This window comes from Nematolebias whitei, chromosome 9 (assembly GCF_014905685.2).
Source record: "Nematolebias whitei isolate Nwh7 chromosome 9, NemWhi1, whole genome shotgun sequence".
Taxonomy (NCBI): Eukaryota; Metazoa; Chordata; class Actinopteri; order Cyprinodontiformes; family Rivulidae; genus Nematolebias; species Nematolebias whitei.
The window spans coordinates 52,694,932-52,719,913 of NC_056506.1; the positions used below are offsets into that span (position 1 = coordinate 52,694,932).

Consider the following 24,982-nt stretch of genomic DNA (forward strand, 5'->3'; position numbering starts at 1 on the left):
CGTGTTTTAACGTGCATATTGTATGTAAATAACAGAACCTCCCAACTACCCCTGGTGATCTAATATAAAAACATCCCCAATTAACCAACAAATTAATTTATTTAGTCCAAATTTAGATTGAAAAATGTCATAAGTTCACCCCATGGAAAATCTACATTATAAAACCCCATTTTATGTATTTATCAAAATCCTCTGGTCCATCGTCATGGTCGTTAGCTGTAAAAATTCATTATTTAATAGAAAAGAACATCAAAAATTAAGTTTATCATAATTACGCCATCTAGTGGTGTTTTTTCATCATGATCTGCTTTTGAAGCTAATTACAAAAAACATTCTTATTCATGCCACCACACATCAAATAGTCATTAAATAACCAAATATCAAGTACTCATTAAAAGGTAATATTTGACAAAGTAGCCTGAAAAAGTATCTTCTTCAACCATGTTAATTTAAGAGAAAAAAAATCATCATAACACTCCATATTACTGTAAATAAATAATACTGTAAATTGTTCTAGAATTGCGCCGCTCCAGGTGGCTGCATGTTGGAGCAGCTCTGTTACTTTCATTCTGAGATTTTGCTTTTGGAAACTTTAATTCCTCTTTTCTGGATGTAATTCACATTTTTTTGGATGATGGTTTCCTCTGGTATCAGATGCTGTGCAGCTGGAAGGATTTTTACTGAAACTTTTTTTAGTTTTGGACATTTGTTATGATGCGTAACCATGGCAACAAGGCAGTTTTCTACAACCAACAGCAGCTGATTAACAGCTCAAAATCTCAAATATCTCAAATACAACCCCAAATTTCAAATGAGTTGAAAAGGATGTTCTGTGCACGCATTCTTATCTACCTGCCAGCTGTGCTCGAGTGCTTGACCACTGAGATCCTGGAACTAGCAGGAAACATGGCTCATGACAGCTGAAGGACAGGATCATCCCTCGGCACCTACAGTTGGCTGTCCGCAGTGACAGGAGCTCTGCAGACTGCTGGGAGGAGAAGCCATCGCTCTGGGAGGAGTTCTGCCCGGCATTCAGGTGGTCCTACAGCCCGGGGGAACCGAGAGGCCAGCCGAGTCGGTGGATGGATCGGACGGCATCTGCAGCCAGCTTCTTTGGATCCACTCTGGGATGGACCTTTACAAGAGATTCTTCCTGCATACAGCCATCAGTATCTATAACATCTCTTAATGAAATGAGGATAACAACTTACTACAACAAATAATTTCCCTTTGGGATTAATAAAGTATTTTTGAATTGAATTGAAATAAACTATAAACATTATTATTTTACCCACTCCATAATTAGTCAGTCCATCAATCATCTCATCTCTCAAAGTAGTTTGGGAAAACCTGCCACCCAATTAATGATGAGTTCAACATTCAATTTAACCATAAGTCTAAAGTACACATCTGTACTTAATTGTTAAAAAATTTCCACAACTTAGATTCATATTATCTGTTAATTTCCTCTTATAATAATAAATAAAGGCGGGGTAAGTGCGGAGGACTACAGGCTAAGCTAAAACTTACGCCGCACCGGCTGCCCTTACCCAGCATTTTCCTCGCCAATGTCCGTTCTTTGGCAAACAAAATGGATGAAATCCGGCTCTCCATCACCAACAACAGACGGATCATGAACTCAAACGTCATGATTTTCACAGAAACATGGTTAAACAACAGCTGCCCGGACAATGCTATTGTGTTAGCAGGACGCCACACACACCGAGCCGACAGGATAACTGAGGACTCCGGCAAGACCAGAGGTGGAGGTTTGTGCATTTATATTAACAAAGCTTGGTGCACAGACTCTGCTACTACCGAGAGACAATGATCACCTAATGTGGAGTTTATAATGGTCAAATGCAGACCTTATTACCTCCCCAGAGAACTCACTTCCATCATACTCAATGCAGTGTATATCCCCCCGGATGCTAATGCTAAGCTGGCTATGAAAGAACTTTATGCAGCCATTAACAAACACCAGACCAAACACCCTGAGGCTGCTTTTATTGTTGCTAGTGACTTTAACCACTCCAACTTGAAGACAGTCCTCCCCAGATTCCACCAACATGTCTCCTGCCACACCAGAGGGGACAAGACTTTGGACCATGTTTACTCCAACCTGGCTGGAGCATACAAAGCAACACTCCTCCCCCACATTGGACAATCGGACCATCTCTCCATTTTCCTCACACCTTGGTACTCACCACTCATCCAACGTGTGAAACCCACTGTGAGGACAATAAAAGTGTGGCCAGAGGGGACAGACACTGTGCTCCAGGACCGGTTCAAAAACACTGATTGGAATATGTTCACTCACACCGACTTGGAACAGTACGCCTCATCTGTGCTGGACCACATCTCCACCACTATAGACAGTGTCACCACCCAGAAACAGATCACCATGTACCCCAACCAGAAGCCTTGGATGAATCGGGATGTACGTCTACTGCTGAAGGCTCACAACATCGCCTTCAGGTCAGAGGATACACAGGCCTACAGTACAGCCAGGGCTGAGCTGAAGAGGGGCATCAAAAAGGCCAAGCACCACTACAAGGGGAGGATAGAAGAACACTTCTCAAACTCCAACCCCCGACGTATGTGGCAAGGACTCCAGATCATTTCAGATTACAGGGCCATCAACCCCTCCCCCATCTCCTCTGATGTTTCCTTCCTCAATGAGCTCAACAATTTCTATGCTCGTTTTGAGAGAGGGAACCCAACAACTACAACTAAGGCAGATGTGTCTCCAGACCACCAACCACTGACTCTTTTCCCCACCAATGTAGGAGCGGCGCTGAGCAGGATTAAAGTTCACAAGGCTGCAGGTCCTGATGGCATCCCTGGATGTGTTCTTAGAGCGTGTTCTGGGGAGCTGGCAGGAGTACTGACGGACATATTCAACCTGTCCTTGGCCCGTGCTGTGGTACCAACCTGCTTCAAAACCACCTCCATCGTCCCAATACCCAAAAACTCAAAACCATCAAGACTCAACGACTACCGTCTGGTAGCCCTCACCTCCATCATCGCAAAGTGTTTTGAGCAGCTGGTCCTAGTACACCTCAAATCCTGTCTACCCCCCACCCTGGACCCCCACCAATTTGCATACCGCCAGAACAGGAGCACAGAGGATACAGTCTCCATAGCGCTACACTCTGTTCTCTCACACTTGGACAACAAAAACACCTTTGCCCGGATGCTGTTCATAGATTTTAGTTCAGCATTCAACACAGTCATCCCCTCAAAACTCATCACAAAACTCACAGACTTGGGCATCAGTTCCCTCATGGGCAACTGGTTACTGGACTTTCTGACCAACCGACCCCAACATGTCCGGCTGGATAACCACTGCTCATCTATCATCACTATTAACAACGGTGTACCACAAGGCTGTGTGATGAGTCCCTTCCTCTACTCCCTCTTCACCCATGACTGCAAACCTGTTGATGGTTCCAATACCATCATTAAGTTTGCAGATGACACCACGGTGATCGGCCTCATCAAAGACAACGATGAGACCGCTTATAGGGAGGAGGTGGTTCGTCTGGCTGAGTGGTGTGACAACAACAACCTGCTGCTCAACACCGAGAAGACTAAGGAGCTCATCGTGGACTTCAGGAGGAACGCTGGCCCACATCCACCCATCTACATCAAGGGGGCGGTGGTGGAGCATGTGAACAGCTTCAAGTTCCTGGGTGTCCACATCTCCAAGGATCTCACCTGGACGACTGGCTGTTCCAAACTGATCAAGAAAGCTCACTAGCGTCTTTTCTTTCTGAGGACTCTGAGGAAGAACCACCTGTCCTCAGACATCCTGGTGAACTTTTACCGCTGCACCATTGAGAGCATCCTGACCAACTGCATCACAGTCTGGTACGGGAGTTGCTCTGCCTCAGACCAGAAGGCGCTGCAGAGGGTGGTGAAAGCTGCCCAACACATCACCGGATCACCACTTCCTACCATAAAGGACATCTACAGGAAGCGGTGTCTGAAAAGGGCTGGAAAAATCATAAAAGACTTCAGCCACCCAGCACACAGACTCTTCACCCTCCTGCCCTCTGGGAGGCGCTACAGGAGCCTCCGGACTAAAACCACCAGGTATCGGAACAGCTTCTTCCCCACAGCTGTCACACTTGTAGTATGACATACTGGCATTCTGGTGGCCCGTGACGGTTCATAAATGGACTGTGTATTCGTGTGACAATTGAATATTCCATGTTGGCATGAAAAAATAACAGATTGTTTGCTGTGCTGAAACGCAGCTGAAGCTGCGCGCTTGGAGAAAACACTGCATGTTTACGCTTAATGTTTTGAAGCTGAAATTCAGTCAATATGTCTTTTGAAAGCTGAAATTGTACATCTGTTGTGTAACATAACCTGGGTTTGAGCTGTGAAAACGTTATTCTGTTTAAACTAAGGTCCAAACGGACGGAGGTTCGGTTCTGGTTCCGGCTCGGTTCTGAGAAAGATCGAACGAGTTGTTTTAAATAGATGGAAAAACGTTTTAAGGACTGGACGAAGTCTTAGCTAAGCTCAGAGTTGATTCATTACATTTTTTAACAGAAATGGTGCATTTTGACAGTTTAAAAGGCGAAAAGTTGACGGACTTTTTCAGATAAGTCTAACATGCTAGCTGCAAACACGGTCCGTGATTGGTTTAAAACGGCTGAGTTGGGACGCTGTGATTCGCTGCAGAAGTGAATGACGTGCATACGTCACTTCCTCTGACCCCCGTGCTGCCCTGTCATTGGTAGATTCAGTCATGTGACCCGGAAATGAAAACTCGTTTTCTTAGGGAAATAAAATCTGCTTTTTAAAGTTCAAAAACGCTTTAAAGTTGATTCTGATCCGCTGCTTAAGTTCTTCAAAGTGTAATCGCTGGATTTCTGCCACGTTAGAGTTTAAAATCCGTCATTAAATGATGTTTTTGAACAACGCTAGCGATGCTAATTTTAAGCTAACAGCTAACGACCGGATGAGTGACGTGTCACGTCACTTCCTCCATGTCGGAAATAAAGTTCGGTTGAACCGAAAGCTTTGCTGTGCTTAAAATCACTAAATGAAGCTGCCACAAGTCCATAAAACTCATGTTCATGCAACAAAGTCGTGCTTGTTGAAAAAACGCCACGTTTAAGCTTTAAAACCGTTCAGAAATGTTGATTTTAACCGAGTTTAGCCGAAGCTAACTTTAAGCTAAGCGGCTAACAACAGGATATCAACCGAACGTCACAGGAAGTCGTCATAGACTCCTGCTGGTAGAAAGCTAAACACTGCCCCCTCCTGGGAAACTTGAGATCACAGTTTCACTTCAGTTTTAGGTTTTTGAGTGAAATTAAACGTTTTTTATTTCTGTAAGACAAACTTTGAGTTAACAAACTTCCTCGAGCTGATTTATACTGTTATGTTATCTTACCATTAAAAGTCAGTAAAGTATTAATGCCCAGAGAGGCGTTTACTAGGACATTTTTCATTCACTGATAAATCCTCAAGCAGGTGCAAAATGAAAAAATGAGAACTTTTTGGTAGAGACAGTCACAGATAATCACAGAGCTGAGAGTTTACTCGTTTGCTGGAAAGATAATACACATTTAATTGCTAGATCACTAAATAAGAGTAAATATATCAGGAAAAAGAGACTTTTCTGATCTTATTTTACCACCTAAAAAATACATCTTCCTATTTAATTTTAAATAGAAGATACTGGCAGGAGAACAGGAGTAATAACAGTTTTTCTGAAGAAAGACTGATTAATCCTGACACATCATCAATTTTTATTTTTCTGTACACCTCTGAACTCGATGAGTAACTGTAAAATAGCAAATTTCTGGAACAGAACGGTTTAAAAAGTGTCTTTAAACTGATTTGCTGTGAGACTTTTTAGAAAAATTGCAGGTTTATTAAAAAATTCAGTGCTGTAGAGTAAAATACACTAAAAAAGAGCTTGGTAATCTAGTATCTGTTAAGAAATAAGCACATAAAAAGTAACACTGCCAGAGAAGCATTTACTTAAGAATATTCATGAATTGGGGTAAAACCTACAGATAGGTACCCACATTTGAATAAGTTGACTTATAACAGTACTTTTGTGTAAACCCAAAGCTAGAATAGTGTGAAACTCCTTGACATTTGAATACAATTATTTACCTGTAAAAATATCTGAAGCAGGCAATTGTTTTACACAGATAAGTGCTGAACAGTGAATAACCATGACAGGTGTGTTAGAAAAAGATTTTGATCCTTATGGGATGAAGGGCTGTTTAGAATATGCGTTGAAGCTGCTGACAGCATCCTTACATCCATATGGCAAACAGGTGGACAGCATGAACCCAAAAGAGTTATTGGACAATCTGATGGAGGTTGCAAAGAGTGTGACCTCTACAAAAATTTCAATGTCAAACTATGAAAAGCTGGCCAAAATTGCAATTTTGCTGAAAGAATCATTCTATACAGTTGTTGAGAAAGCTGATTACCTTGCAATAAGGTTAGACAGTGAAAAAGAGGTGGTTCAGAAAATTGAAGAACACTTCCTTCAATTTGAGAGCGAAAACGAGGTCCTCTTGACAAAACATTATGAACAGATGTTTCACTTACAGCAAAATACAAATGCAGAAATTGATTCGCTGAATAGCAAAATACAGTTACTTAATGCATCACTATCTGAAGCCAGGGATGCTAAAGAGCTGTTGTCCAGTGAATACTTTGCATTAAGACGGGATCACGACGAGAAAATGTCACAAGTTTCCCGCTGCAAAGGTGAAATAGATGTGCTTAAAAAAGATCTGGAAGAACTCAGAGTGGATAAAAAAGCATTACTGGGGCTATATAAGCGTTTACAAAGTGATTACCAAACATCACAGGAACGTTTAAAAACATGTGAGGAGAAACTAAGAGCAGCAACAAATAAAAGTTCTGACGTGGGGCGAGGTGGTATGGAATCCAGAGAAGACCTTAACAGTGTCGGGATAATACACCAAAACCTCCAAAGATCTTTTACTCACCGGGTGCTTTTAGACTCATCCAACCACCCTCACCTAAAGTGGTAGGAACAGACCTGAACAGGTCTCCTCCACAGAACGTGCAACAGTGTGCAGTGAATGTATTCGAGGCATGCTCTCATGCTAAGACGCCCATAGAAGTGTTTCCTGGTGTAAAGGTTAAACCCCACTCCCTAGAAATGGAAGGACGGCGTGTGTCGCCACCTCCTCCTAAAACAGGCGAGAAAAGGCAGTATTTTCAAACTAACAAACCACGTGATGAAGGTGCACGCTGGGACAAAAAGGCTCCTCTTTCAGAGGATGGACGTGATCATCGTAAATGGGACATGCGTAGGACGCAAAGATATGGGATCCAAGAGGACCCATATTATCAGGGGAAATCCGAAGAGGAACCCCCAAAAGACGTACCTAGCCGCCTCCCACCTCGGACGAAACGTCCCGAGGCGAAAAAATCACAAAGGTTCCAGAAAAAAGGCCCTACACCTCTGAGCTCGGAAGAGACAGAGGAAATACAAAGGATTTTAGACACTTTGATACACGCTGAAATGGGAACCCAACCAGGAGCACAGTGTAGTGATGTTATCGCTACTAAATCTGAAGGCGCAAATGACAACATTACAGATGTCGGTGAACCACACCAAGACATTGCTGTTGTTGCCTCCAAGAACCCCTCATCGGACGAAGGGGGGATAAACTCACACACAAACGATGATGAGTCATCGCAAACTGAAAACTCAGAAACTGATTTTCATGATTTTGAACTAGGCATTCCAGTTCTGGGAGGACTCCCAGATAACCTGGTACCGAGTCAAGAAGCTGGGCCAGTATGTTTCACGAAACCATCACAGGCCACAGCTCTTTTCTCAACCAATGACGTCGACCAAGGACTACAAACCTATGGTGTCTTACCCATAGACAGGTCCGACGACTCAGAAAAGGATTCGTTGGAGCTCCCCAAGGAGCGAGAACCCTTAACAGTCTCATCACAGATTGAACAGGTGGTCGCCCAAGCCGACGCTCTGACATCTGATGAAGAAAGAGACAAACCTCGCCAAGTTCTTTTAAAATATGAAAAGTCATTTTCAACTGACCCAGACATCCTCCAACTTCAGAAGTTGGATGATCCTGCAATTAACTCGATGATACTGTATCTGACTGACCCAGACAAATACACCCCATCGAATGGTAAACTGGATTCCAATCCAGACCTAAAAGTCCTCTTTCAGCTGTGCAAACAGTTAAAACTACTGAAGGACAACCTAACTTTAGCTCATGGAGCGACGTCCTCACCCGTGTTCGCGGTCTCCCATGACCGAAGGGGGGTGACGCCAGTTAGGATAATGCTACCAGACGTGATAACGTGAGCAAATCTGACATTCAGAGTGAGTGGCGCACCGAAACGTCGTTTTCTAGTTGCTTAATCACTGCTTTTGTCAATGTTGAAACGTTGTTTTACTGGTTGCTTAGTCACTGTTTTTGTCGATGTTGAGACATCGTTTAATTGGTTTTTGGTATTGTTTTTGAACACCCCAAGCAAGAATGAATTTTGTTGTGTAGTTAAGTTAGAGACTAAGAGGCCTTTAACCATGCCAACATGCAGTTCATTCGTTAAATTGCAATCTTTGCGGAGTCAATGTATATTATTGCTACCTTAAGTACCATAATCTACATTGGTCTCACAACGCTTAAGCCGAACCTACTCGAACAATTCTATTCGGGGGGGATAGCTAATTCTTTTTGATGAGTCTCGCCATAGACTTCCAAAAACATTTATGGGGAAACCAAACACCCAATCTCAAGTCGTTCGTCTAAAAGACAACAGACAATTGAACCAAACTATATTTTACCATGTAAAGCTAACTTAAACCAAGTTAGAAATGGAAAAATAGTTTGGAACCCTTTTCTATAGGTATAAAACCCCTGTAGTTACCCTTTTTCAGCATGTTCCACCCTTAACTGGTAGTTGCAGCTGTTCCCAATCATAATAGCTTACACACCAGGTGCATATGGTTTAAGGCCTTATGTAAAATCCCCTTCATAAGCCCACCTTAAACCACATAATTGCATGTCACATTGAACCAGAACGGCACAGACTGGACGTCGCCCAGAGACGACCTTCGCTGGAGGCGACCTGCAATCCTGACGTTGGTCTCCACTCTTCATCCAGTGGCCGCATCTTCAGTTCAATCCAAGGGTACCCCTCTGTATGCTGATTAATCAACACTTCCAATCGTTGTGGATTTACCGTTGTGGATTATATGACTTTTTCCAATGGATTACAGACTCTGTTTCCAAGGGGGTTAAAGCATTGCTACAATGGAATTACCAACAACATATTGGAATTATCATCAACACAATGGAATTACCAAGAACATTGTGGAATTACCTTGACTTTGTTTTCCTTGCTGGATTACTTTTGACTTTTGTTTTCCTTGCTGGATTACTTTTGACTTTGGTCTTCCTTGCTGGATTACATCAAGCTCAAGGACATTCGAAGGCGTAAGTTCATGTTTGGAATTCATCCCCATGGACAGGTGATGATTTCCAAAGGGGGGACTGTAGTGGACTAGGCCTGATGTCAAAACTGACCATATGGGACTGAAACTGTCATTTCATTGATTTGAATCCAGAAATACAGGTTAACCCATCCTGAGACTTTTTTTCTTGAATTAATCAAGTGGAAAAAGACAATTCTCTATGATCATTACTATTTTACAAATGTTTTGATAATCAAATTGTGTTAGTTCAAACAATGTTTACATGTTGAAGTGAACTACTCATTTTTATTTACTTAAACAGTAGTAATGATTCTTAATCCTCAATTCAAAGAGAAATCAAGTTAGAGTACGTTACAGAGTAATGATTCAATTTCTTGATCGTCTGCTTTGAAGTGAGCAAATTTGTAAGTGTGTCGAAGTTCGAGGTTCGGTCAACTAAGAAGTTTACTGAAAAGAAATGTCATGTTTAACTTTTACAGCGAGATACTTGTTGAGTGGCTCCACGAAGACTGGTTTTCTCCAACAATCTTTCTGTCTGTTCTTAAACAATCCTTGACTTTCAATAACACCTTACATCACAAACCACACCTCTGCTTTGGTCCATCGACCAATCAAAAGGCTCTCAAATGAACCGGAAGTAGAGCTCTTTAAAATGTGGGCACTTCCTAGTTCAAGCAGAGTTTTGGAGTTCAGAGAGTTCAGCTCAGTCTTGAAGCTGCTGTAAGCTCAGTCTTGAAGATGGAGTAGCAGTTCAAGCAGAGAGTTTTTGGAATTCAGATGCAGAGAGTTTGGGAGTTCCAGAATGCAAACGCAGGCATTCATGGATGCTGCTAAATTAGAATCAAGCTGAACCAGAGACGATTTTGGGAATTATAACTTCTGTTTGGATAACCTCGCACGACTCCCAAGGTTTTTAGCTGTCCTCACGGAGACGCTGAAAGAGTCAAAAGAAGAGCTCTACACCGACGCTGAAGCTATCATCTGCAAGGTAAAAGTTCTATTTCGACCAAGCGTACCGTTGGCCCAAGCTGGAAAAGAAGGAGCGTGTCAGTTCTGGTTAAAACAGACAAATTCCCTCACACATCTCTCTGTAGACAAACTTCACTTTCCATCTTCAAACTCTCCTATCTGCTAGAAAATTAATCCAGATGTCTTCAGAAATGTCTGTGGTGAAGCAACGGAAAATCATGGCCATATGGTTTTCCTGGTTGTAAAGCTGATTAATTATGTCGTTATTTTTCAATTCTTGCCAATTAATGTAAATGTGTGATGTGTTAAACTTGATTCTGTTAATAAATGACCCACTGTCGTGGTGAGTCAAAGATAATTAACGTCTCACGTTACATTTCTGTTAAATTCAAAGCACGACATCATACAGTCCAGAAAGATGAGTGAACCCGTTTAATGTATGAATATATCTCTCCATATGTCATACTACACACTCCTGAACTCTGCCTCCTGACATCTGAATAACAACAACGGTCTGTATTCTCATACACACAACAACAGCACATGGACTGTAACACCACCACCTGCACTTGTATCCGTTAGCCCACTACTGTACACACTGTACACATAATCTACTATCTACTGTTCATAAGTACTCACATACTTGTATATATATTGTTTTCTTTTATATAGCTGTTTATACTCCTTCATATTATAACCTGTTCATAGTCTGTACACTCAAAACCTGTATATATTTATACCTATAGCATATTCAAAGCAACTTACTGTATATTGTACTATATATATATCTACCAATTTATTTTTCTTGCTAAGCACTTCTGGATAGATGCAAACTGCATTTCGTTGCTTTGTACCTGTGACATGTGCAATGACAACAAAGTTGAATTCTATTCTATTCTATAATCACCTGTGTGTTTGACTTCCTTCCTGTTGGGTTGTAACACACTTGTAATGATTGAGGTTGGATCAGAACCACAAGAATCCAGAAGAGGTTTAAAAGGTTTTATTAATAAACAAAGAGCTACCACTCTCGGCTGGTGTTGGTGGTCAAGGAGCCGTAGCTGGGTCTTGAAAGGCTCAATGGGCCAGAGGCTGAGCGCTGAACAGCGCGGAAATGTCACTGAGGGGCGGTGTGCGATGGTGATCTTGAGTGGGCGATCCAGAGGCAGAGTCGTGGGCAGAAACAAGGTTGGCAACAGGATCAGATAAAGGCGACAGTACCAAAGAGCAAGGCAAAACTCGGAGTCCAAAACCAAGCAGGTAAAGGCAGCAAAAAGGCAGATGAGCAGAGGTACAAAAGGGCAAGACAAAAATCAGAGGTCGAGGGGCAGGCAGGAGACTGTGAACAAGATCAGGATACTAAAGAGAAACGCTGGAAGACTACTCACCAAGGGCTTTCGCTATTCTGGCACCAGACTGTGAGGGAGAGAAGCTTTTAAGCACCAGAGCACAGGTGTTTCCCATGAACACTAACGAGCTGCAGCGAGAGGAGGTGTGACAGACAGAAAGCTGCAGATAGGAAGCAGAGCTGACAGAAACCAAATGAACATAGAGAAAACTAGAACCCAAGCAGTGAAAGAGTGTTTTAGCAAAGAGCAAAAGTGTGCATTGTGACAACACTATTGTAATTTTCTTCTCCCACATTCAAATAATCAGTTTTGGAAATAAATTACAGATAGGAAATTTGTAACTCTACTTTCAAAATATTGTTTTATATTCATAATACCATACCATCCATCCATCCATTAGCTTTACCCGCTTATTCCATTTTGGGTCACGGGGATCGCTGGTGCCCATGTCCAGCAATCACTGTGCGAGGGGCGGGGTACACCCTGGATGGGTCGCAAGTCCATCACAGGGCCACATAGAGACAAACGAGACAAACAACCATTCACTCTCTCACTCACACCTAGGGACAATTTAGAGTTACCAATTAGCCTAACATGCATGTTTTTGGTCTGTGGGAGTAAACCGGAGTACCCGGAGAAAACCCACACACGCATGGAGAGAACATGCAAACTCCACCCAGAAGGCCCCTGGACCGGGGTTTGAACCAAGGACCTGCTTGCTGAGAGGCAGCAGCTCTACCAGTTGCGCCACCGTGCTGCTCATAATACCATACCATTTTATTTATAGAGCACTTAAAATCCGTCCTCTTCAACCTGTTAAAAAGACAAATAACATTAAGTTTGTTTTATAACTTGTGTATAAGTTTTAGTATATTATGAGGAATAATAGTTGTCAAGTCTTTCCTGCAACCAGTGCTGATCTGACTTGAAAGATCCAGGAAGAAGGTAGACGCAGGCTCAACTCATTTCATCATCTTTATTAATTATTCTCAAAGATGGTTCTGCAGCAGTAGCAGCAGCATCAGTCAGAATCAGTAGAATCAACAGGTCGAAAACCTTGGAGAAAATGCAGGTTAACAGTTTAGTTTTAAATGTTTCTCAATTTGCTTAAACCATATAAATTCATAAAATGTTTTAAATTGTGTAGATATATATTCTGACAAACTAGGAAGTAACCATTTAAAAGCATTTAACCATTTATTATATTCATTAATTTTGAATATTTTTTTGGAAAATTCTAAATTTTTCCAATAAATGTTACTGTAATCTCCTATTTTCATTTCTTATTTTAATTTTAGTAATTTAAAGAGAGAAATAAAAATAATATTTGACTTGCACGATTCATTCCTAAGATTACAAAATAATTACTTTCATCAAACTCATAATATAGAAAGACTAAATGTTTTAATCTAGACTAGATGTATGATCTAACTCTGAGTCTCAAAACAGCATTAGGTCAACTCAAAACTCACAGAAACTTACAATGGTACTAAACAAACACAGAGGGCCTATGTGCTTAAAAAAACCCTCTAATTGCTCTAACATCATCACAAACTACTGTGTTGTTTACCACAAGTTTACTTCTAGACTCAAAACTGTTTGATAGGTTTATTGAGGCTGCTACTCACCGGTGCGTGTCTACTTCCTTTCATGCACTGATTGTCACAAAGAACCAAACACCTACATTAAGAAACTAATCAGGATCACAGCAGCTACAGCATAGTTTAGGCTAGAGCTCCCCCTCTGTCTGAACTATGTAAACGAACAGAAACTAAAGTTTGAATGAAAAAATTTGTTAAAATGAGGTGCAATTCAAAAGTCAAACCTGTCATTTGACACAACAATAGTAAACATTGAGCTGCAGCTGCATCAGAGCTTCTCCCATTTGTTGTTTCATGGTGAAGTTGTGGTGCTGCTTTATTGAAAAAAAAAAAGCTACGTGAAGGAATAATGTACATTGGGTCCATCGTATTAAAAATAAACCTAAACCCCTCACCTTCCACTGAGCTGTTTGATCGTAAATCCTTAGTGATATAGCAGGAGATGGAGAGGGAAATCTTCACAGCCTTTGGGGAACACTGGAAGTTTGTTACAGAGTTCACTGGTCGGCTGCTTCGCTTTCATCTTCCGTGAATTTTGTCTTATATCCAAAATACTGTCCCACAATTTTATTTTTCTGCTTCTTGTAAACAACCATGCTCTTGTAAAGTTCTGTCTTCCCCCGGAACATTATAGGATCTGAAATGATTTTTAAAGATGAAGCAGCGGGTTGAATCGCGCTGTCCCCCTCCTCCATGCTAGCAGGCTTCATTCATATAAAGGGAGCTGGCTAACTAGCTTGCTGTACGATGGCCTACACGGCTCAATTCTACAGCGGCCGAACGGGGAGTAGGAGCAGAAAAAATATAAAACTTAAATGCATTTTAAAATCGATTTTTGGACCTTTAGAAACGATTCAGAATCGCCAGGACTAAGAATATAGATTAATAGAAAAATCTTTTTTTTTTTTCTGCACCCCTATTTTTGTTTGTAGCTGTGACACTAGATAACTTTTTAAAATCTTTATTCTTATCCTTAGACTTAATTTGTATTTTGTCTTTCTCTCAGATCTGCTGTGGACCGCTCCAGAGCTTCTGAAAAATCAAGGACAAGTAGGCTCATTTTCTGGCGATGTCTTCAGTTTTTCAATCATTATACAGGAAGTGATCTCACGAACACCGCCGTATGCCATGATGGACATGCCAGCTCATGGTAAGACAGTAAGACTGGTTTGAACAGCCTTCGTTGGGTTTTCTTTCTGAATACCAGTACCTCTGACCAACTGGCTGTCTGTCTCTTAGAAATCGTGGAGCGTTTAAAGAACCCCCCCCCTTTCTGCCGACCCGTTGTTTCAGTGGACGAAGCCCCTGCAGAGTGTCTCAATCTAATGAACGATTGTTGGAATGAAGATCAGAGCAAAAGGCCAAGCTTTGATGAAATTTTTAAACAGGTGAGTTTATCTCATTTTGTGACCTAGTTATCTGAATGTGGTTAGGGTTAGGGTCATTTCATCACATGTGGGACATGAGGTGGAACGAAACTGTGTACACAGGATCCCAGTTACATCAAACAATAGCAAAATTACAGTATAAAGTGTAAAAAGAAACTAAATGATCTAAGATGTAAACCAAGATATACACTAAAAACTAATAGTGCAAACAATACGCCAAACAACAGCAACACAAACATGACTCTGTGAGTAGATGAGTACGAATAAATACAGCAACATGAAATGATCAGCAGCATGAGCTCAGCAGCATGGATAATCAGCAACACATATCACCAATCAAAATGGCATTACAGTGATTTTTTTTCACAGTGATAATCTTGATTAGGGATTTATGGGTCTAACAGCTTCAGGCTGTTCCTCAGTCTAGTGGTTCTGCACTTCATGCTCTGCAACCTCCTGCCTGAGGGAAGTGGGACAAAAGTGTGTTCTGGGTGAGTGGGGTCCTTCATGATGCAGGTGGTCCTCTTCTTGAATCTGGAGGTGTAGATGTCTGTGATGCTGGGGAGGCTGACTGCCAACAGTATTCTGTGCAGCCTTCACCACTCTCTGCAGAGCTTTTCTTTCTGCAGCTGTGCAGCCTCCATGCCACACGTTGATTCTGAAGCCCAGGATGCTCTCCATTGCACACCTTTAGAAGGAGGTGAGGACTGTGCCTCTCAGACCAGCTCATCTCAGCCACCTGAGAAAGTAGTCTCCAATGTATCCTGATGCATGCTCAATAATCCAGGTAGAAAAATCTAAAAAAGTTAAATCTGGTCCTCTGGACATTAAAAAAAAAAACAAAGCAAATCAACAAAAAAATGTAGAAACGTTTCGTCTCTCATCCGAGAGACTTCCTCAGTCTGAGGAGCTGTATTCAGCTCAGTCTCTTAAATAGCACTTTGTTTTTTTTGAATGTCCAGAGGACCAGATTTAACTTTTTTAGATAGTCTCCAATGTGCTTTCTTGATCACACTGGTAGTGTTATTGCCCCAGCTGAGGTTGTCATTCAGGTGCACACTTAAGTACTTGTAACTGGAGACCACTGAGCTGAGCTGAGAAGGACAAGGAAATGGACTGTAAATGGACTGTGCTTATATAGCACCTTTCTGTCTTATTGAGATACTCAAAGCACTTTACACTACAATCTGTGCTCTCATTTACCCATTCATACAGCACTCTACTAGATCTCTACAAAGCTAATTGAACAAATAATTCTAAAGAGACTAATCAGTGCTTTATGAAATTCATACATCGATGGGACACACATCGGAGGCATCATGGGGTTCAGTGTCTTGCCCTGAGACACTTCGGCATGTGACTGCGGGTGGATTTGAACCCCCAACTCTTGCATTGGAGGACGACTGCTCTAACCACTCAGACACAGCCACCTAAATAGATGTTTGCTGTGATTAAGAGGGCCAAAGCCACATATGCGCAAATGATTCAGGGTCAATTCACCTCACAAGACCCACGGAGCCTGTGGAAGGGCATTAAGTGTATAACATATTGTAAAGGCAGAGGTGCACAATACCCTAGAGACTCATCACTGCCTGATGCCCTCAACAAGTTATATGCATGCTTTGAAGGCCCGAACAGACAACCCAATACCAGACTCACCTTGCCATCGGAAGAAGAGTTTCTCAGTGTGACCTCAGCCTAAGTGAGGAATAATTTCAGGAGGATAAATCCTCACAAAGCAATTGGCCCAAACAACCCTAACATCTTTAACTCCTCACTGACCCTGGCAACAGTTCCCACCTGCCTGAAGATTGCCACCATCATCCCAGTCCCAAAGAGCTCCACAGTGATTGGTCGGAATGACTATCAGCCAGAAGCCCTCACCCCGATAGTCACTAAATGCTTTGAAAGACTGGTCATGACCCACATCAAAACCACCATCAGAATCAGCAAGAACCCTCACCAATACTCATACTGTGAAAATCGATCAACAGAAGACACAATCTCCTCTGTGGTCCACACTGCTCTCACCCACATGGAGCAGGCCTCCTAAGTCGGTATGATCTTTATGGACTTCATGTCTGCCTTCAATACCATGATCCTCCAGACCCTGATGGACAAACTACTCACATTAGGACTAAGCCCCTACCTATGCAACTGGGATTGTCTGAACCAGAATGTCTGGCTGGAGGCCAAAGCTTATCTTTCCTGTGGGAGTCCAGGAGGACTTCTTAACAAGCAGACCACAATCTATGAGGATCCACAACTTCTCCTCTTCTACCATAACCTACAGAACTGGCTCCCCTCAGTGCTGTGTGTTGAGACCACTCCTGTTCACTCTGCTCACGTATGACTGTGCATCTACCAGGCTGTCACGTTGTAAAGTTTACAGACGATACAGCGGTGGTGGGATGCATCACAAACAACGATGAGTCCAGCTACAGGCAGGAGGTGAAACACCTGGAGAGCTGGTGTAAAGAGAAAAACCTTCACATCAATGTGAAGAAAACAAAGGAGATGGTCTTGAACTTCAGACGGAAGAAACACACCTACCCCTCCACCACCCCAACCATAGGAGGATCTGCAGTGGAAGTGGTCTCCAGCTACAAGTACTTAAGTGTGCACCTGAATGACAACCTCAGCTGGGGCAGCAACACTATAAGCCTGGTCAAGAAAGCTCATCAGACTCTACTTCCTCAGGTGGCTGAGGCAAGCTGAGCTGGGAAGCTCAGTCCTCACCTACTTCTACTGGTGTGCATTGAAGAGCATCCTGTGCTCCAGCATCAATGTGTGGCATGGAGGATGCACAGCTGCAGAAAGAAAAGCTTTGCAGAGAGTGGTGAAGGCTGCACAGAAGTCTGTTGGTGTCAGTCTCCCCACCATCACAGACATCTACCCCTGTAGATGCAGGAAGAGGGCCACCTGCATCATGAAGGACCCCACTCACCCAACACAAACACTATTTGCCCTGTTCCCCTCAGGAAGGAGGTTGCATAGCATTAAGTGTAGAATCGCTAGACTGAGTAGCAGCTTTTACCCTGAAGCTGTTAGACTCTTAAATCCCTAACCAGGAATATCACTGTAAGTAAAACAAACAAAACAAACAAACAAACAAAAAAAACACAAAACTCATTGTAATACCACTTTAGTTGGTGATATGTCACTTTATCTGTGCTGCTGGTTATCCATGCTGCTGATCTCTTGCCTTATGCTACTGTATTCATACCAATCTGCTCACTACAGACTCATGTTCAGGCTGCTGCTTAATATACCATCTTATTTTACATTATTAATGTTGAGCATATATCTTGCCACACCATACAAATTTATTTAGTTTTCTACATTCGCCTTAGAATCTAGTTGTTTTTTTTGTTGTTACCTTTTCCTTTTAGCCATCCTATTTGTAAAAAAAAAAAAAAAACCTGCAGTATGACTTTTTATAATTGTTTATTGTTGTTGCTGTTGTCCATTGTTGTCATCTTCCTTTGTTTAAATCAGGTCTCTCTTGTAAATGAGTCCTCGAGGCTCAATGGGATTTACCTGTCTAAATAATGGTTGATTGATTTATAGAGCACTGAAAACAGCAACAAGGCCAACCAAAGTGCTGTACAAAAGAAACAAACAAGCACAGTGGGCAGAAAAACAAAATAAAACTATAGATACAAATAGCAGTGGATAATAACTAAATGGCCAACACTGTAGACTACAGACAGGATCAAAACAAATCACACCATGTCAAAGGCAGGAGAACAAAAGTGGGTTTTCAGGCGAGACTTAAAGACTGTGAGTGTGGGAGCCTGCCAGACACGCAGTGGCAACTCATTCCACAGTCTTTGACCTGCAACAGAGAAAGCCCTGTCACCTCTGAGCTTGCCACAGGTTTCTAGAACTGAAAGGAGCATCTGGTCTGCTGACCTCAGAGAGCGTGGTGGGGCATATGGCTGTAGAAGATCGGTGAGATAGGATGAGGCAGAACTGTTCAGTGATTTAAAAACATACATGAGTATTTTGAATTGGATCTGAATGTGAATGGGTTGCCAGTGTAGGGAGGCGAAAACTGGAGTAATGTGCTCTCTATGGCCTGTACCAGTTAAAAATCGGGCTGCAGCATTTTGGACCAATTGTAGACATGCAATGGAGGATTGATTGATTCCAAATAGAAGCGCATTGCAGTAATCGAGCCTGGATGTTATGAACACATGGATCACTGTTTCAAGATTCTTTTTTGACAATATGGACTTCAGCTTAGACAGCTGCCTCAGCTGAAAAAAAATCAGGATTTAACAATCATGTTTACATGACTGTTAAGTTTTAAGGAAGGGTCCATTATCACTCCCAAATTGGTGACTTTTTGTTTCTCTAATGGAGCTAGAGAGGAAAGGTCAATGCAGTGGTTCATGGACGTGCCATTGGGATGGAACAAGATGACCTCAGACTTCTTCTTGTTGAAACTTAAGAAGTTTAAAGCCATCCAGTCCCAGATGTCAGCCAGGCAGTCAAGAAGAGGTTGCCTCTGTGCTTCAGGGAGAAGTAAATTTGACAGTCATTGGCATAGAAATGAAAGGATATGTTGTGATTGTGGAAAATAGCACCTAGTGGCAGCAGGTATAAAGGAAAGAGAAGAGGACCGAGGATGGACCCCTGCAGTACCCCCGCACTGAAGTGCTGCCGATGCAGAACTGAAATCTTTGATACTGACACAAAAGGTTCTGTCAGAGAGGTAGGACCTAAACCAATTGAGGGCAGACCCTGTGATGCCCACCCACTGCTCTAGCCTAGAAATGAGGATCCCATGGTCGATGGTGTTGAAAGCAGATGTAAGGTCCAATAGGACAAGCAGCACAGAATCACATGCATCAGTGGCTAGGAAAATGTTGTTAAAACCCTCAGTAGAGCCGTTTCAGTGCTGTGGAAAGATTTGAAGCCAGATTGGAATAACTCTAGGATATCCAAAAAAGTTCATTCTGGTCCTCTGGACATTCAAAAAAACAAAAAACAAAACAAAGCAAAAAAATATAGAAACGTTTCGTCTCTCATCCAAGAGACTTCCTCAGTCTGAGGTGCTGTTTTCAGCTCAGTCTCTTAAATAGCACCACCTCAGAGTGGATCAACCAGTTTGCTGCTGACAACCAAAACCAGCTGATCACATGCTCAAGAAGGACCATCAGCCTAACAATGGATCATTAGCACACTGATGGCTGTTTACTATTCACAGAGGGCTGAGTGATACTAGCAATCACAGCATTGTAAAAGGGGGACAGTTGAACCCAGAGGCCTCCACCCCTGTTTAATGATGGACGATTTCTTTTCACAAAGATGGCCTCCTTTACTCCTCTCTCAAACCATCGTTAATCTCTGTCCAGGATGTGAACATCTTCATCCTTGAAAGAGTGACCGCTGGCCTGGAGATGAGTGTAGACAGCAGAATCCTGGCCTGATTATGGCCTCAGTCTATTTAAGAGACTGAGCTGAAAACAGCACCTCAGACTGAGGAAGTCTCTTGGATGAGAGACGAAACGTTTCTATATTTTTTTTGCTTTGTTTTGTTTTTTTGGTTTTTTGAATGTCCAGAGGACCAGATTGAACTTTTTTGGATTTTTCTACCTGGATTATTGAGCATGCATCAGGAAACTCTAGGATAGCATCATCCTCTAAGAAGCACTTCAACTGAGATTCAACTATTTTTTCCCAGTAGTTTAGAGGTGAATGGGAGTCTGGAGACAGGCCAGAAGTTGGACACAACTGAGGGGTCAAGGTTGGGTTTTTTTCAGGAGAGGTTGGATAGCAGCATGTTTAAAAGTTTTTGGCACCACACCTGAGAATAAACTGCTATTCACAATAGCAAGAACAGATGGACCCAGAGTAGGAAAAACCTCCTTTAGTAGTTGAGGGGGGACCACATCAAAGGGGGAACTAGATGTCTTCATGCTTCACATTACCTGCTCCAGAGAAGACAAAGAGATTGGCTCAAAGTGGTAAACTACAGCTGCACATTGAGATGGGATGGAAGGATCATGAGCTGGTGGAAAAATGAGTGCCAGAGTGTTTGCAACTTTTTCTAAGAAGAAATGGAGGAAGTTCTCACACAGTTCAGTTGAGGCTTCCAGAGATGAAGGTTCACTGAGGTGTAGAACTGCATTCAGTGTGGGGAAAAAAAACTCGGGGGTTGTGGGAGTTGGAGACAATTAAATCAGAGAAGAATTTTGATTTAGCAGCTTTAACTGCATTTGAAAAGAAACCTGCAACATTTCTTTCCTCTACCTGCACTCTGCTCTCCTACACTTCTGTCTAAAGGCTTGAATGATGTCATTCAGTCAAGATTCTGATCTAAATCTCATTTTTCTGGTTTTAATGGGAGCAACACGGTCCAGAACATTTAAACAGACAGAGTTGAACTGAGAGGTTAGCTCCTCGGTGGAAAGAGACACCGAGAGCTGTTTGATCCTCTCAGAGTTAAAAGCTTCAGTGAAACAAGCAGCAGTGAAACAAGTAGCAGTGAAACAAGCAGCAGTGAAACGGTTAATGGCGCATGTGCTACGTGCCAGGGCGCACGGCTTAGCAGTAGGACCGGGTGGAGGTGGGTGAAGTCAAACAATACAGGCATGTGATCAGAAAAACATTGTCACAGATTTCCAAATTACAAACGGAAACATTGCATGTTAAAACAAGGTCCAGTGTGTGACCGTGTTCTTGGGTGAGACCGCTTACCTGCTGAGTTAAATTAAAAGAGTCTAATAAATCTAGAAAGTCCTTCACTAAAGGCTTCTCCTGACAACAATGTGCATATTAAAATCCCCAATAATCAAAACATGATTGTATCTCAGTGTGATATCAGCCAAAACGTCAAAGAATTCACTTATGAAATCCTTGGATCGAGGGGGGCGGTAGACGAGTGCGCACAGAACTGGTGAAGAATGTCTGAGTTCAAAGGCGCTCAACTCGAAGCTGGAGCGAGAAACCGGGATGGCCAACTATTTACAGGCAAAGTTTGGTTTAAAGACTGTTAATAATCCACCACCACACCAGCCTGATGGCTGCGAGGCATTAAAACACAGACAGTCCGGAGGTAATATTTCCACCAAGGCGCTGGACTCATCATCAGACATCCAAGATTCTGTGATGTAAAGAAAATCCAACTGTTCATCTTTAAAAAAGTCATTGAGGATAAAAGTCTTGTTGGAAACAGATCTTGCGTTGATCAAACACATCTTGATAGGGTCCAAAGCAGACATAGCCGTGGTGGGGGGAGCACGTGCCAGCGGCCGCAGATTTTGAAGAACAGCACCTCCTGGTTGGTTTGTACAGCGCACAGGTAAACAACTCCTGTTGTTTACATGGACTGAGCACGCAGGTAACTGGCCAGCAGCAGGGTCCCTGAAGCACCACAGGTCGGAGAGGCGATGATCAGATCCAGAGCGAGCCCCATAAATCTTGACAGAATAATCCATACGGTGCCTTAGTTTCACCAAAAACCCCGCACGCTTCCCATGACGTCTGCAACGTTTCCTCCAGGGAGAAAAGTAAGTAAGTAAGTAAGTAAACTTTATTTATATAGCACTTATCATAGATACAATCACAAAGTGCTGTACAACAATAAAAAGCCAGGGTCACGTTGAAGGAATGCAGGAATCTCGAACAGAACAGGTGGAGGAGAGTGCTGACCACTGTGCAAAAACTCAGCTGGCATTTCAGCAAATGTATGGAGCTCCAAAAGTGCCCGATGATCCTACTGCAAATATTATTCAGTACACTGCACAAAGGGGAGTGGTGGCACAGAGGTTAGAGAAGGTGGGCCTGTGATGGGAAGATTGCGGGTTCAAGTAGGGATGGGGCATATCCGATCCAGTATCGTTATCGGCCTCCGATACCAGCATAATTTACGTATCGGATTTTCCGATCCTCCTGCAGATATTTCCGATCCATGATGCATGTTGGCTTCAAACTATAGAGTGGATTTCCTGAACGGCGGCATGTCTCATGAACCCAGAGTAATAAGACCCGCCTCACATTCAGGAAATCCAGTTCATAGTTTGCAGCCAGCTACAACGTGAGGGCTGAGTTAGCAGCACTGTGGCTAACAGCTAACAAACTTTTCATCTAAACATGTCCACTGTGTGGAAGTATTTTACACTAAAAATGCCACAAAACAAGACAGCAACGTGCAATGTCTGCAGAGCCATAGCGCCACATTAAACCACGTTAAAGTTGGTTTTACAATGGACATTCGAGCTCTGTGGCTTCAGTGGGGCAGTACTCTATGGTCAAACCGAAAGAGGTGACTCGACACCGGCCAGCCGCGTCCAATCTGCCCCGCTCAGTCTGCCCGTCTCTGAGGAGGGACAGACTTGAGCGCGGCTGCCCCAAATCAGGCTGCTTGCTTCGGATTGAACAAGAAAAAGACGTCGCTGAAACCACGGAGCTCAAATGTTTACCGAGAAGTTGCTAAACTTCATCATAATTAATGATCAACCACTATCAGTTGTAGAAAATGAAGGATTTTGCGGCTTGATACTTGCAGCCAAGATATAGTTTACCCTCCAGGAGATATTTATCAGTACAACAGTAGACAATCATAAAAAACATATATAATAAAAACATGAACAGCTGTTTTTTTTGAATGTCCAGAGGACCAGATTGAACTTTTTTGGATTTTTCTACTTGGATTATTGAGCATGCATCAGGATAAACAGCTACATTATAAATTGATGTAAAATACTAAAAACAGGAAGATGTCTTTTGGTTTATGCCATGAACTTAGCAGATGTTTGAAACCATTTAACATTTAATTTAATTCATTTTAAAAACAACAACAGCTACATTATAAAGTGATGTAAAATACTAAAAACAGGAACGTGTCTGTTGGTTTATGCCATGAACTTAGCAGATGTTTGAAGCCATTTAACATTTAATTTAATTAATTTATTCATTCATTTAAAAGAAACAAAATTTTTTAAAAATCGTCAAAAAGAAAGCATTGAATGAAGAGTGCAGAAAGAAGAAAAAAAATCTTAGATCTGCCCCTTATTTAAAAAAATATAAAATAACTTTAAACAATCACTTAAATTAATCACTTTAATACCCACTTTAAAGGTAGAAATAAAAGGAAACATGTTTTGTGTTAGCAGAATTAATTCTAACTTTAAAACTTATCCAACATTAATAAAATTTACCTCAAGTTGCCTTTTTGGACATGCATGCATATATTTGTACAAATTGTACTTGAGAGGAGATTATTACAGCCTCATATAAAATCAATGATGATCATGATATCGGAACTGGATCGATATCGGCCGATATTCAGATTTAGGTATCGGGATCGGATCGGATCGGAAGTAAAAAAAAAAAAAAGTGGATCGGTGCATCCCTAATTTAAAGTATAAAAAAACAGTAGTCAAGGATCTAAGACATATGCTTTTTTTCCTCCTTCGGCTGCTCCTTTCGTCAGAGGTCGCCACAGTGAACTAAGTCGCATGAAGGCTTGGCAATTATTTTTACACCGGATGCCCTTCCTGATGCAACCTGTTAGGAATAAAATAACCTTTGATGATAAATTGTGGAAAATAACAATATGGGTTTGTGAATATAAGGTTTAATTATGAATTAGGGAACATAGATCATATAAAGATGACTAGAATATATGTCAGATGTGTAAACTAGGCCATAAGCTAATAAATATCTTTTTAGTGACTACTCTTTTAAAATCAACCATGACACTTTCTGCTGTCAGTAGGAAAATAGTTGCTCATAAGGCCTTTAATGAGAAAACAAAACAACTCACAGGTTCTTGTTCAGTTAAATAACAAAACTATAAAGTTAAATTATAGTTCACATCATTGGAGTATGTGTGGGGATTACAAAATAATTAATGATGAGTTAAAGAGCAGCTTAATAGGTCATAACGACTTTAGTAAGACTAGATAATGTAACAGGTTACCAAGGGGATAATCAGTGTCTCTCAGTCTTTGTAAGATTATGTAGATTGGTGCTTGTAATGTGTCACATACTCTACAGTGGAAAGAGATGACAGCTAATGTGGGTTCGATTGATTGGATAGGGACTTCAGAGAGTCTGTAAGATGTTAACTGGATAAGAAATCGAAAAAGGAAGTGTCATGGGATGGATAAACAGAGCCTATAAATGTGGGAACAGACTTGACACACGTCAGAATTGTATTGTACGGGG

The 24,982-nt window shown here is 41.9% G+C and overlaps 1 protein-coding gene across 1 annotated transcript in view; it reads left to right on the plus strand.

Annotated features, from left to right (window-relative positions):
* LOC119414353 (retinal guanylyl cyclase 2) overlaps nt 1-24,982 on the plus strand; it is a 214,067-nt gene that overhangs the window by 139,261 nt on the left and 49,824 nt on the right. The window contains exons 15-16 of the mRNA XM_037681446.1: nt 14,419-14,562; nt 14,652-14,800. Coding sequence (XP_037537374.1) covers nt 14,419-14,562; nt 14,652-14,800 — 293 coding nt within the window. The remainder of the gene's footprint in view (nt 1-14,418; nt 14,563-14,651; nt 14,801-24,982) is intronic.